The 15,120-nt window shown below is 37.3% G+C and overlaps 1 protein-coding gene across 2 annotated transcripts in view; it reads left to right on the top strand.

The window, feature by feature from the left end:
- The window catches only part of pank1a (pantothenate kinase 1a), a 31,491-nt gene extending 18,531 nt beyond the window's left edge, over positions 1 to 12,960 (top strand). For both annotated transcript variants that reach the window (XM_080868530.1, XM_080868531.1), the window contains exons 5-8: positions 1,578 to 1,754; positions 4,033 to 4,156; positions 6,442 to 6,567; positions 6,723 to 12,960. In XM_080868530.1, coding sequence (XP_080724656.1) covers positions 1,578 to 1,754; positions 4,033 to 4,156; positions 6,442 to 6,567; positions 6,723 to 6,782 — 487 coding nt within the window. In that variant the 3' untranslated portion in view covers positions 6,783 to 12,960. The remainder of the gene's footprint in view (positions 1 to 1,577; positions 1,755 to 4,032; positions 4,157 to 6,441; positions 6,568 to 6,722) is intronic.
- The last annotated feature ends 2,160 nt before the right edge of the window (positions 12,961 to 15,120 follow it).

Raw genomic sequence — 15,120 nt, 5'->3', positions numbered from 1 at the left:
AAAAAACTGATCAAGAGATTAATGATGCAGTGTGGCTACTGTCACAGGCAAGTGATGGTGTGTAGAACAGTCCATGTCAGTAGAAGACAATACCAATAAGTTATTAACAGAAGTATTAATTAAGTACAGAGAAACTATATTGGAGTTCAGCTCCAATAATAATTTAAGAAAAGTAAAAAATTATATATATAGATAAACTATAACTAAACTATAAACTATAGACAAGTGTTTATTTTTATTTTTCACTCAATAATAGAATATACACATTATTCTTCACATTAACAAACTTGTTAAAAAAATGTTTCTATAACCCGGCTGTGAAATAAACTCATTGTTTGAAGCAAAATTTATGGAAGAAAAAGTGCCAGTGATAGAAAATAGGTGCTGTTTCAACCAAGTGATTTCCAACCTAATAAACAACAGAAGGATTACAGCTGTTTGTTGTTGTGGTGAACTCCTCTTAAGCCCTACATCCGTGTTCTTTGAACATGAAGTTCTGCATGAGAAGTATTTTTCAAGAGTATGTGCAAAAGGTGAAGGTGGCACTTTTATGGCTTTAGTAGATCTGGCAGATATGCCAGACTCAGTTGCTTTAGTTGCGACAGTCATATTCATTATCACCTTGTGTACCTTAGTACTTACAAAGTTGTAGAACTAGATATGATCATAGAATGAACTGTAAATATTTGTAAGAAATTGAAGTTACTTCTACCCATTATGAGTTGTACAAAGAGTTTTTCCTTTGATGATATTAGGATTTACTCAGCCTCCTGAGTATTCTGTAATACAGTGAAATCATATTTGACCTTATAAACAAATTTTTTCAACTATGGCCAGTCGCTGTTGTCGCAGTGTACCTCTGGTCATTCTTTACTTCCTTGTTCTGTAAATGGCAAGTGTGTCTTATTGCAGCTACTCACCGTGACATCAGTGTTTATGTGTGCATGTACAGCCTCCATCTGAATCTATTGCACTGTTCCAGGAAGAGAAACATGATCAAACAGAACTCACTTGTTGTGGGTGTGAGTAGTGTGGGCTAGTTGAGGCACAAAGGCTTTATACATTAATGTTGTATAAAGTATTTTATTTCAAAACAGCTGTCTCATGTTGGCTCTGTTTCTCCTCACTTATTCTGGCACCAACTAGGTGTTTATTTTGTAGCATATTTTAATCGAATGTATTTATATAGCCAGTTTAAAAATATTCTCTAGCATATGCAAAGATACAAAGAAAAATAAAATGAATAATATGGAGTTTAAATAAAGACATAAAAGTATAAAAACATAGTAAACTAAATCTTGAATACTAAAATGACAAGTCACCCAAAAGCCATAAAAACCATAGATGTGTTAAGATTTGTATTATGAGCTTTATTTTACAGTTGAAGCATAATGTGTGAGACATTTTGTTGGCCTAGGACTTAACATTTGTTCCAAGGTTGGAGTTGATATGGACATTTTTTGTGTACTGTCAGTGTTAAAGTGTTCACACCGTTTCAATTGCTTCATTAAACTTCAGTAGCATTTTTCTCCCTTCTTTTTCTTTGATCTATAATTTATGTTGTTTACACCCTTCAGTCTGGGAGGTGGTACATTCCTGGGGCTTTGCTGTCTGCTCACTGGCTGCGAGACGTTTGAGGAGGCTTTGGAAATGGCTAGCAAAGGTGACTCTACAAATGTGGACAAACTGGTGAAAGATATCTATGGGGGAGACTACGAGCGATTTGGTCTACAGGGCTCTGCTGTAGCATCCAGGTAACATCTCTTTTTTTTCTTTCTATATTTAAAGCTTCTTGTTTTTGTTTTTTAGCGGTACAATGAAATACAGACTGATCCCAGGAGTGTTTGTATACATACTATAAAATAGACAATAAATAGAACAGTGTGATGCAATGAACAGAGCTGTGTTTGGTTTGTATTACTGAACTTTGACCAGGATGCACATCTTGTATTTGTCTGGTTGTCCGGTGTCTTCGCTTCTGACATGATAATGAAAACCAGTGAATTCATGTGAAACTGAACATTTTAGTTAAGTTCATTTCATGATTTAGTAGCTTGGAGAACCAGCTTTAGAAGCACTAACTTGAAGTAAGCATTATCTCTGACTATCTGCTTGACATTAAGAGGCCTGTCCCACCAAGTCTGGACTTTGACTGGGCCGTTGCAACAGCTTGATTGTTTTATTTCTCAGGTGTTCTGTTTGCTTGGGATCATTGTCCAGTTGCATGTCCAAATTGGGGCCACGTTTTAAATGTTAGACGGATGTCCTCACATTTGACCTACTTGTTCAGTCTTTTTCTTATTGTAGTGAATTTTAACATGCTAACTGAGGCCTGTAAAATCTGAGATGTAGCTCTTAGGTTTCTAGCATGTCCACTCCTAGGAATATTGTGGCAGTGTGTTAAAACTAACTTGAACACTCCAGAACAGCAAACTGGCAAACCATCTGCTTTTATATAGGTGATCACAGCTGCAGATGATTTATAAAAAATTAATCTGTTGCATTTGATTAGGAGAGTCTGTCTGCTCTTTATTTCTGTGGAAGCAATAAGAGTGTACTGTAGTTTTCACAATGTTATGCTGTTTCACATGACACTGTTTATGTAACACTTGTAATTTTTGTAGATGTCACAGGAGATGTTATAGGAGCTTATTTCAGCTGGCTGCACTGCATCTGTGGTGGACTGCATTGTTTACTGTTAAAATACTATTTGGTTATTGTAACTAGGGCTGTGCGATATGACCAAAATCTCATATCCCAATATAAGACATCTATCGTCCGATAACGATATAAATCACAAAAATTCAAAATTTTCTGAAAATTCTGTGAATCTCGGGCAGCTCGACTTGCGTGAAGTGTTTCAAGCTGGGCGTTGTGTACCTGGAGTCGAATGTTTTAACCGATGCATGATACTATACATTTTTAGACATAAGTTGTAACGGCTGCGGTTTTCTTTGTGAGTATTTATTACACGGCGTGCTGCGGGGAAAAGCCTGTTCTAACGTTTGAGTCAAAGGTTTATTTTTTAGCACCTGACGGCTCTTTTTTGCTTCTCATCCGTAAATACTCTGCATACTCTTTCACGTGATTTAGTTTATTTTGAAAAGTCTCAACAGGATCTTGAGCTTTATTGTGAAAGGTTTATGTGGAAAATAAATAAGCAGACATGGAGGGTTTTACCATCGTCGTTGTTAACGACAACGCATAAAAAACAGGCACTTGTCCATCGGTAGCGTGGTTATATTAAATATAGGAGAAAGAGAGAACTTTAAGAAATTAATATAGCCACTACAGTGACAAAACGATGAAAAAATATTGCCGTAAACAGTTTATTTTGCGACACCACAAAACAAACGATAGCAATGTTTTTATATCGTCATCCGATATATATCGTTATATTGAGCAGCCCTAATTTTAACTATAAAAGATTAATAAAATGGGGAAAAAACACGTTGTAGATGCAGATACAACACTAGAGTAAATCTTAATCTGTGTCTCTGATTAAAAGCTGGAAAACCTAAACTGATATTTACTCACTAAAATGCACACCTGATTAATCAATAATCTAATTGTGTAAAGTGGATGAAATTGCCTTGGAACTTGATGAGTGAGCTAAAAGCTCTGATTTATGTGCTCACATAAATTGCTCATTTAGCACAATGAGATAAGAGGATAAATTATCCAAAATTGTGTGGACATTGTTTAATTGCAAAAAAAAGCAAAAACATACCAATAAATGAACAGTTAGTTATAAATATTTTACACAGAGACACACTGTGCTCATGTTAAACTGAATTTACCATGTATACAGTAAACCTGCAGCTCTGGGTCCAAAGTTGATCCATAAAGCATTGTAAAAACACATGTAACACCCAGTGACAGTTGCTTCAAAAGGTTTTTAAATAATTTATGGGTTCACTTTTTTTTTTGTTTCCATTTTTTGTTTGTTTGGTTTTTTTAATGTGAAGAGTTAATCAGACTTTGAGGAAAATGTCTTTTACATGTTGGGTTTTTTTATGGTCTCTTTTATAGTTTTGGTCACATGATGAGCAAAGAGAAGCGAGACAGCATCAGTAAGGAAGACCTGGCCAGAGCCACTCTGGTCACCATCACTAATAACATAGGATCCATAGCACGCATGTGTGCAGTCAACGAGGTACACACACACACACACATGCTGAATCAGTCAACTATACCCAGCTAATCATAATAGCCATATAAAGGTTATGTAATACAGATACTTGCATGAGTTTATCTACTGTTTCATAAACCTCTAAGATAGTTTCTTTGAGTTCTTAGAAACAGACACCCAGACCAGAATTTAGTCATTGCATCACCCATCGACACTCCTACACCTAAACTACTCTTTACTGGCTACTCAGGATTACCAAAAACATAAAATCAACTAATTGTTCTTTACAAACACATTCAAAAGTTACATCTTATGGCTTGCTATAGCTATTTAACAATAGAAAAGAAAAGTTCTTTGTTGTTGTGTGTGTCCGTGGTGGTGGGTATGGAAGCCCGTTTCCGCCACTAAAAAAAAAAAAAAGGATCCATAACTCAAAATTTCGAGTTATTTTCTCGAAATTTCGAGTTATTTTCTTGAAATTTCGACATATTAACTCAAAATTTTGAGAAAAGCAACTCGAAATTTCGAGTTAGCGCTGCCAATCAGTAATCTACGTGAATGACGTCATTTCCATGTTACCCGGAAGCTGAAGCCCTCAGCTACAAATGCTACAGCTAAGCTACCGGTATTACATCCAGTCGTGAATGCACAGATTGCTGAGTGTTTTCAGCCTGGCTTCACAAATGATGAAATCCCTGTGTTATTAGCAGAATCACATGGTGTTACTATCAGTAAACATACTTTAATTTGTTGGGATCCGTTTTTGAGTGCGCGGTACTGCGCCATATGCTTCCGGGTAACAAGAAAGCGACCTCATTCACGTATATTTTTGATTGGCAGAGCTAACTCGAAATTTTGAGAAAATAACTCGAAATTTTGAGAAAATAACTCGAAATTTTGAGAAAATAACTCGAAATTTCGAGAAAATAACTCGAAATTTCGAGTTATGGATACTAGCTTTTTTTGTTTTTTAGTGGCGGAAACGGGCTTCCATAGGTGGGGGGTGGAACTTTTTTTTTTTTGTTTAGTTTTTTTGTTTTTGTATTTTTAGAAGTCCAAATATATTCCTTAATTTTAAGTTTTGTTTTTTTTTTTGGTAAGGTTGCTGGATTTGTTTATATTTTAAATCATGCTTATGTTTTGGGGGGTTTTTTGCTGGCAAAAACAAAATCACCAGATTTCACACTTATGTTGTAATATTTTGTAAATAGCCAGCTGTAAGCTATAAAACAATTCTGGGATTGGGGTTACTCGTACTATGTGACAACAATTTATTAGTTTTAATAGGCAACTGTAAAATTAATTTAAAAACCAAAACCATAGCAGCTAAAGCTGAAGTAAAGGATCAGTCTGGAGTATTTCTACATGCTGTGAGCTTCTTTACAGTGTTGCCTTGTGGCATGGCAATCAAGCAGCATTGTACAGGGCTATCACTGCATGCAGAGCTGCAGCGAAGAAAAACGTGCATATATAGGGTTATGGAGGGTTTCTTTTAAATGACTTCTGAAAGCCTTAGTAATAAAATTAAGACCCGCATTTTATCATAAACAAAAATCTTGATAACTGGATTTTAGTCCTGTATTTGACCATTATATTGGCAAAGAATTGTGCTGTTTAAGCTACATCGACAAACACAAAGTTACCCTGCTAAATTTTCAGGAGGAATTACATACTTGCATACACCACAGCAGGATGTTTTTCAAGATTTTTGTGTCTTTGGTATTCTACCAGATTTCATCAGTGTTTGTTTATTGGTTCTCTAGCACCACCATGTGGTGGTGCTAGAGAACCTTTATTTTATTTATATTTTCTTTATTACTATATTTGCAGATTATATGCCTTTTATTATAGTCAGTTTTTAATCAAATTTGCATGGCATGGATTAACTGTCAATGTCATAAGAAACATTTACCTTTAAAATATTTTATTTCACCAAATGAAAGACCTGGGATTTAGTATCACTTTGGTGACCGTGTCCAGGGACAGAGCGGAGAAAAATAAGAACTCTGCAGTTCATTATTCCTTGTTAGGTTATATGTAAGAATTTTAGTGTCACACTAATAAAGGATTTTCAAAGCCTATAAAAATATTAGATCTAAAAATTAAGTATATTGGCTGAACTCTTGATAAAGAGAACATAACCTAACATTTTTTATGTGTAGCTATTTATGAGTCATTACTAAGATGACAGGAGCGTTTAGAAATGACCTTTCTTCATTATCAGAACAATTTGTGAATTACTTGTTTAAACTCTTGTTTGTTGGGTCTCAGTTTCTCTAAAATTATTTTTTTCTTCTTTTTCTCATAAGAAAATTGAGCGTGTGGTGTTTGTTGGGAACTTCCTCCGTATCAACACAGTGTCCACCAAGCTGCTAGCTTATGCCATGGACTACTGGTCCAAAGGCCAACTAAGAGCTCTCTTCCTTGAACACGAGGTGAGCAAACGGCTGTCCTTTTATTAAATTAAAGCGATTGCTTAATGTGTTTATAATAATTATAATCATTATATTTACCCTCAGAAACAAACCACTGGTTGGTTACATGATAAAAGCCTATAAGATATATTTATGTGCTTGTCTTTTTGCTCCAGGGTTACTTTGGAGCTGTGGGAGCACTGATGGAGCTGCTCAAGACAACAGAGGACCCCTGAAGGAAATTCTGTCAGGACAACATCAACTCTTGACAAGACGATGTCACCTGCCCTTGAAGGCCGTGATGTCTTAATGCTGTGACATCATCAACTTTTGAAGCTGCTGAAAGGTCCCATTCGTCGAGGCCACAAAAGGAACACTAAGAGAGAACACAGAAACTGATAAAAGCCATTTTTAATAATTTAACACCTGTAAATAACAATGACCTCTAATATTCATCTCTTAAATTTCCCATCATCCCCCTATCATAGACGTTTAATATTGTAATCTTTTATTTATGGTTTCCGTTAATGGGGTCTGCTGATTCGTGTAATCAGCCCTATGTCAGGAAGCAGAGACAAAAAGTATTTTGGTGTATTTTGTTATTGTGTTTGTGTGAATAGCTACTGTAGCATTACATCCTGGGGACAGTAGTGCGCCGGGAAACAATTTGTGCAACAGTTCTTTAAAATGGGATACCTTTGCAGAAGAGTTAACTGCTGAATGAGGGATTTGTACCACCAGCAACTCAAGGAAACATCACCTTTGGGCAGCTGTGGTTGCCGGTTTGTTGCACAAAAAGTAGCCCATTGCTCTACTGTTTCTGCAGAGTGCACTGAAGCCAAAACCTGTTGAGATTCATACTTTACCTGCCTCCTTCAGCTCCAATGGGAAGCAAAAAAACAAACAAACAAAAAACGGTCTTTATTTTGCTCTACTGCATATGGCCTTTGCTTTTTGTTTGTCTCTCCTTTGTCTGCCTATATGTAAGCAAAACTAGCACCACCAGATTGCCATGCATGCATACTCAACCTGCTGAGTTTAGTGTTAGGTGATGGGACCAAGACGTTGTCTTCCAACAGATTGCAGTGCATCATTGATTTCTGTTCTGTTCTGTTCTGATTGGCATCGCCAGAACTACTGTTGAGGACCCAGTCTGACTCGGCTGCTTGTGTTTGTGATGTATGAAATACTTGATCTGATCTTTATATTTATTTCTGTTTTTCTTTAACTTCCCTGTTTTCTGTCAGTGTCAGGAAGATGGAAGCTTCATTCATCCTTTTCTGGCTTTTCTGCCACGCTGATGCCTTGTTTGGGGATTTGTAGTGTGAGTTTAATAAATGTTCAGACTCAGAATCCCAACATAAAAAATAGTTAGCTGATGATGCAAAGGTAAAGTGTCAGTTTGGGGGAGACAGCTAGAAGTCATCCCAACATGTTAGACTGTTTACCATTCTGCTGCCGACACTGTTGGTAGCTGTTTTAGGTTTGGACCATTAATTGTATTTTCCCCCAAACCCCAATTACTCATCTCTAAAAACAAGCACTTACAGAATTTTAAGAGTTGCCCAACATTCCCAAGAATTTTAAACAGGTACTTTATGCTTGCTGTGAAACAACCATAAAAACCTGGAAAATATCCAAATCCAAATTGTCTAAATTGAAATAATTGGTGAGTATTAGCCACAATTATGTGGTAGACTTTAAACAGAGAATGGGCTTCATATGCTATTGCTGCCTGTTTGCACTGATCTAAGTCTATATTGACACTAGAACTATAAACAAGTCTATTTTTAACACTTAGGGTAATACCCATAGGATCAGAGACTCAGACCCTTTGAACCGAGAGCCAGTCCAGATTTCTGCACTGAGGTAACCGGGGCTGAAATAACACACTTGTATATTTATCATATACTTGAAAATGGCACATAGAGCTTTAATATGTAATAATTTAGCATTGCCATTTTTTTAAAGGAAACATAGCGTGATCTGCGATTATTTGAGAATGCTGAAACTTAGTTAACATGAGCGCATGTTTGCATGGACACAGGAAAGGTTTGTGTTATTTACTAAGCTTAGAAACAACAGTTGTAGGGAGTCCCACTACTAGTAAGTTTTCCATTTGCTATAAGAATTGTATAGTGTTTTTCGAGAAACAGACCACAAGTGTATTACGCTGTTATGTCCCACCCATCTTCACTTCCTAGCCTGAACCTTTCCAGCCTTTCTTTTTATCATAAAAGCAGCTGAGCTATAAAGCTGGGCAAAGCAGGAAATACTGTCCACTGTTTTATATTAGGCGTAACTGTCTACCTGCCTTTACTCTCCCGAATAGGAACTATGCGCTTTACGCAATCTCGAGTTAGTCGTCGCTTAATTCGCCTTCAATCATTAGACTTTTTATCAACACTCACACCTCCAGCTGTGTTCAGTATTGCGGATTTTTGTGAAAATCTTACCTACAGTACCTGAATAACACAGATATAAACTTAAAATTACAAGGGTAAAATCCTAAGGATCTAGCTTAATGTAGCCTACTAAAGTATTCTGAACATTTTATTGACAAATATTGTCCCCACTTCACCATCTAACACAGCGGTCCCCAACCTTTTTTGCGCCACGGACCGGTTTATGCCCGACAATATTTTCATGGACCGGCCTTTAAGGTGTCGCGGATAAATACAACAAAATAAAACCAGTACCGGTACCGAAAAAAAGAAAATTTATTCATAACGCGTGAAAAGACCCAGGAAAACCAAGTAAACGATAACAAAATAACGCTGAAAACCGATAAAACCCCTGAAAACGATACATTTCACACCTGAGCCTCAACTCTCGCGGCCCGGTACCAAACGACTCACAGACCGGTCCGAGGCCCGGGGGTTGGGGACGCTGATCTAACATACACACTGACTACACTTTGACCCTGACCCTTAAGCTGCTTTGCTGATCTGTTTGTGTTTAACACATAGGAGGGTAGGATCATAGACCACTTTTTGTGAAACGTTTATTTTAAACTGACACCCATAGTGCAATAACATCTAAAAAGATTTTCTTGTGAATTGAAAATGCATCATTGTTTCCCATTTGGTGATTGAACAGAATCAAAATAGATAATTATACTTTTTTTGTGACAAATGGTTTGGGTTATCTGTCTCATTGTAGTCCAGCCAGTGTGATTCATACTAAAAGTTTGTATTCAATTTCTGCTGAAAGGTTAACAGGCTTTATAAGCTTTGTAATGGCTTGAACAATGTAAATGCCGTCACTTATGCAAGTGTTTTGAGTAACAGTGTAGTGAAATAATGGAGGCATAATATTGTGAAGAGAGGTTTTGCAATTGCTTCCTCAAAAATGATCAAGGTTTCCTGATGTTTTCTTTTAGCTGTGATGACACTGCAAACTGTGACACAAGCTATGCTTTCTTCTCTGTGTGTTTTTCTTTTTCTGTTTTCCCCCCTTTGCCTTGTACCAACTGATGTTTGGATGTTAATTAGTGACCTCAATCTGTCAGGTGCCACTCTGCTTTAAAATCAGGCTGGAGTTTGATAACTTGTGCCACCACTTCATTTAATCTAAAAAACCAAATCATTTGCCTTTTAACATGTGTTAGCCTGGTTGCACCGTGTTTGTGTCCTTCAGTTCCCTGCTACTTCACCTAATTTTTACAAGTTTTAAGTTTTACTCTTGCTTTTTTTTTTTTCTCCTTTTCATTTGTACTGTAACAGAAGATTCATTGCAGTTAATACCCATTCAGAGTCTGAATATCAAAGTGTCCACCTGCAGTCCCAAGTGGATCTTGGTACATAAACAACATTAACCTTCAGTGCTAGCTTTGGTTTCCTTTGTTTTTTATTTTATTTTGGTAGAGGTTGTGACTGTCTTTTGTTTTTAATCCTTATTTTTTGTGGCCAGTAAGAAGTGATAATGTGAGTTGGCATCTTTTTGTGTGTGTGTGATTTCAAAATGTCTAAAATGCCTGTTTTGTTTTTTTTGTTTTGTTCTCTATTGATGTTTCCATTGATTTCAGTTGGCACAACAGACCAGTGTAATTGCTTCCAGCCGTCATAATCTGTCAATGTGCAGAAATCTGTGGGAAAGCGTTGAAAGTTTTACTTTTTGAACACATATCACCACTGTCTGCAGAACATTGTTTCGCAGCACAGGGGAACATCTTTTTATGGAAACCAGTGGTTGTATCTTTTTACTTGGTGTTAGGGGAAGCATTTTGAGATGATACATAATCACTGTAGAACATAAATGATATGTTGTTAATTTTACTGTTTACCCCTATATCCCCACTAACAATTGCAAGCTATTACATAATTTTCATACTCCAGAAATTTGAAGCTGGTGTTATAGACTGTTGTGGGATTATGGGATTATATTGAGTTTAGATACGTTTAGTATTGTTGAAACTAACTGGTGTACTTGCATACTGTTGTAGCTTCACTGTTTCTAATGAGAACACTTGCTGGGTTTTAAATTCTTCAGATAAAATGTTTATGGAACTGCATCATGCTGTAGATAAAATGTGAAACAAGAATTAAGTCCTTTTAAGGAAATGAACTACTAAGTGGTGGGTTTTTCTGTTATCATAAGTGATCAGTGTGGGTCTCTGTCTGCTTTCACAGCAGTCTGAATTTAGAGTTTGCTGTTTGAACATCACTAACACTTTTTTGGTGTTTTATTTCCCATAGGAAGGGACCATCTGTATTCAGACCAGTATGTATTTCTATGTACTGTACAGAGTCTTGGCCTACAGCAGGAGTCCCCAATCTCAGTCTATGAGGGCCGGTGTCCCTGCAGGTTTTAGATCTCACCCTGGGTCAACACACCTGAATCACATGATTAGTTCATTACCAGGCCTCTGGAGAACTGAAGACATGTTGAGAAAGTAATTTATCCATGTAAATCAGCTGTGATGGATCAAGGACACATCTAAAACCTGCAGGGACACTGGCCCTCGTGGACTGGGATTGGGGACCCCTGGCTTACAGTGTCCACTGAACTGCAAATCTTATGTAATCATAGTGAAATCTAACCAACAAGCTATGCAGTATCTCGTCTGTTGATATCTTTATCCCCACGTCTCTTCTTCAATACCTACCAGAGTTGATTTGACTTGATGTTACTCTAAAAGATATGCAACCCTGTTAGCTTTTCCTTCTGAGAAATCCTGTTTGAATCTTGACAGAGAGTGAGTTTCTCCTCCTGAAGTTTCTGTCCTGCTAATTTAGTTAACACTAATCAAGGTGGATGCTCGTAATCAGGATGTTTCAGACCCAATTATGCAGCAGAAGAAGCTCTTTTTCTTTTCTTTTTTTTCCAGATGTGTGTGACAGTTATTTTTGAATGGTGCCAGGTGTTCTTCTAATCCAGTCTATCATGTTGGATGGATGTTTGAGGGGGAAAAGTATTTTAAATGTCCTGGAGCTCTGTAGTGTTAGTGAAACCTAATATTAAATACAAGCCACTGTGATGACATGTTCCTCTGACCTTTTGCTTGTCTAATATCTTTCACACCATTTTCCTAACATTTCCTCAGAGGTTGTTAATCTGGTCGAACATCCTGGTACGAGAAGACATCCAGCCTTTTAACTGTTTTCTGGAATGCTTGACTGGCGGGGCAGATATTGTGTATTTGATTGTACAGAGATTTTGTAAATATTAATATGATATATTCTACACCAGCAATCTGTCCGTTGATAAAGTTGTTTTAACTGTTCAGAGCCAGGTTTCCCAAGCACGACTCACAATCCCAATGCAGACAGAAAATGCATCATGACAAGACAGAGTTATTACCTTTGCTAATAATTCTATTGGGGCTGTAATTTAAAACTGTTGGCTAATTGTGCTGTGACTGATTAGATTAACTAGATACTAAGTTTTGTGACATTAACATGTAATTGTGTTAAATTTGCTAATTGGATATAGAATTAATATATATATATATACATTTTACATTTATTACCACTTGTTTGTATACATTTCCCCATTGAATTCAAATCCATTTTACTTCTTTACCAAGGTTATTTCTTAATCTAAGTTCAACTTAACATTAGGTGGCGATGAAAGATGTAGTTGTTGAATCAAAGCTTGTTTGGATGCTCTTTGGTGGCCTCAGTGGGGGGGAGGGTTGCCTGTTTTCTGTCTGCTGGATTTCAGTGCTGGTTGTTCACCTTGGCTCGCCTGCATTTGGGAAGTTTTGGGAATCCCAGTGCTGGTTGTCAGCGTCAGTTCTGCTGCTGCTTTTAACTCTGATTTGGGGGGGAAATGGTTTTTAAAAAGTCAGTTTAAAAAAATGGCTCCCTGCCTTGTGCAATGTGTATGTACTGAAGTGAAGAGATTTTTTTTTTTCTAAAGAGAAATAAAACTAAAACTGGATGAGATTTTTTCTGGATATTTCTTTATTGACCTCGAATGAAAGGTACACTGCAATCTATACAGAAAAAAGATGAAAAGCATGAAGTAGTTAGAAAAAAATGCTAATAAACTATAGCTAGTTTAAAGGTGAAAGCTACAATTAGAGTCCGTAACTATTTATTTATTTGTTATTTTTTATTTTAAAAAAAACAATTTTTTTCAAGCTGACTGGATGAGATCTCATCCCGTGGGGTCAAAATGATCATGAGAACGGTGAGCAAAGATCCCAGAACCACACGGGGGGACCTGGTGAATGACCTGCAGAGAGCTGGGACCAAAGTAACAAAGGTCACCATCAGTAACACACTACAACGGCAGGGAATCAAATCCCGCAGTGCCAGACGTGTTCCGCTGCTGAAGCCAGTGCATGTCCAGGCCCGTCTGAAGTTTGCCAGAGAGCACATGGATGATACAACAGAGGATTGGGAGAATGTCATGTGGTCAGATGAAACCAAAGTAGAACTTTTTGGTATAAACTCAACTCGTCGTGTTTGGAGGAAGAAGAATACTGAGTTGCATCCCAAGAACACCATACCTACTGTGAAGCATGGGGGTGGAAACATCATGCTATGGGGCTGTTTTTCTGCCAAGGGGACAGGACGACTGATCCGTGTTAAGGACAGAATGAATGGGGCCATGTATCGTGAGATTTTGAGCCAAAACCCCCTTCCATCAGTGAGAACTTTGAAGATGAAACGAGGCTGGATCTTCCAACATGACAATGATCCAAAACACACCGCCCGGGCAACAAAGGAGTGGCTCCGTAAGAAGCATTTGAAAGTCCTGGAGTGGCCTAGCCAGTCTCCAGACCTCAACCCCATAGAAAATCTGTGGCGGGAGTTGAAAGTCCGTGTTGCTCGGCGACAGCCCCAAAACATCACTGCTCTCGAGAAGATCTGCATGGAGGAATGGGCCAAAATACCAGCTACTGTGTGTGCAAACCTGGTAAAGACCTATAGTAAACGTTTGACCTCTGTTATTGCCAACAAAGGTTATGTTACAAAGTATTGAGTTGTATTTTTGTTATTGACCAAATACTTATTTTCCACCCTGATTTATGAATAAATTCTTTACAAATCCTACCATGTGGATTCATGGATTTTTTTTTCACATTCTGTCTCTCACAGTTGAAGTGTACCTCTGGTGCAAATTACTGACCTCTGTCATCATTTTAGGTGGGGGAACTTGCACAATCGGTGGCTGACTAAATACTTTTTTGCCCCACTGTACATAAAATGAGATGCTGAGCTTCTTTAGAATAAAATCTGCAAAAATACTGCACTTTGCCAGAGGGGGTGCTGCAGATTCATACAGGTTAATGAGTTTCTGAACATAAATTTCTGAACATATTTCTGAACATAAAACATATATAAATAGATACAGATCTGTATGCACTGGGACTGAATATTAAAGTGGGCGTCCAGTGTATCTCCACTAAAATATTTCGGCAGGCATTCATTGGTAAGTCAGGGCGAAAATTGGCAAAACAATCCACCTCTGGGAGAAAACATTTTAAAATCAATTGCAAGACAGATTTGAAAAAAAAAAAAACAAATTTTGAACATTTTTAAATATGGCACTGCAAAAAAGTGAAAATAAAAAAATAAAAAAATACATATATTTTTTCATTATTATAAAAACCCAGCGGTATATTAGCTGGCAGATATTATTACAATTGTTTGCCGACCACTATCGGCAAACAATTGTAATTTACGTGCCAATAAATACAAATTTTACAAGTAAAAAGTCGGTGGAAGAAACGCCTTTCGGCCATGTTAAAAGAGTTGACTTTGCATACACAAAACATAGATCTGAGCAGAGTTGGGTAACGAGAAAAAGACTCATTTACGTGTTGTTGTGACATTAAAAAACGTTTAGGGTCGTTGTAAGTACTCATAACTAAATACACACAACAAATGCTTGGGAATCTGCTGGTTTCGTGTACCTGAAAAAACAATATTATTTTTACTGTTATCACTATTGTTGCGTGCATAGCGTTTTGTGTAAGTCTAAAAAAACTCATCTTCAGTCCTCCAATGGCGGAAGCGTAGCTCCACTGCAGCGTGCTGATGCGTCGAAGGATCAGCCAATTAGCTTCCACTTCTTATCAATGGAAGTTCTCTGTGTTACTGATGAACACTTGAGTCATGG

The sequence above is a fragment of the Rhamphochromis sp. 'chilingali' genome, assembly GCF_963969265.1.
Source record: "Rhamphochromis sp. 'chilingali' genome assembly, chromosome: 20".
Taxonomy (NCBI): domain Eukaryota; kingdom Metazoa; phylum Chordata; class Actinopteri; order Cichliformes; family Cichlidae; genus Rhamphochromis; species Rhamphochromis sp. 'chilingali'.
The sequence above is the reverse complement of the archived record's forward strand: the minus strand, read 5'-3'. Positions and strand labels throughout refer to the sequence as shown.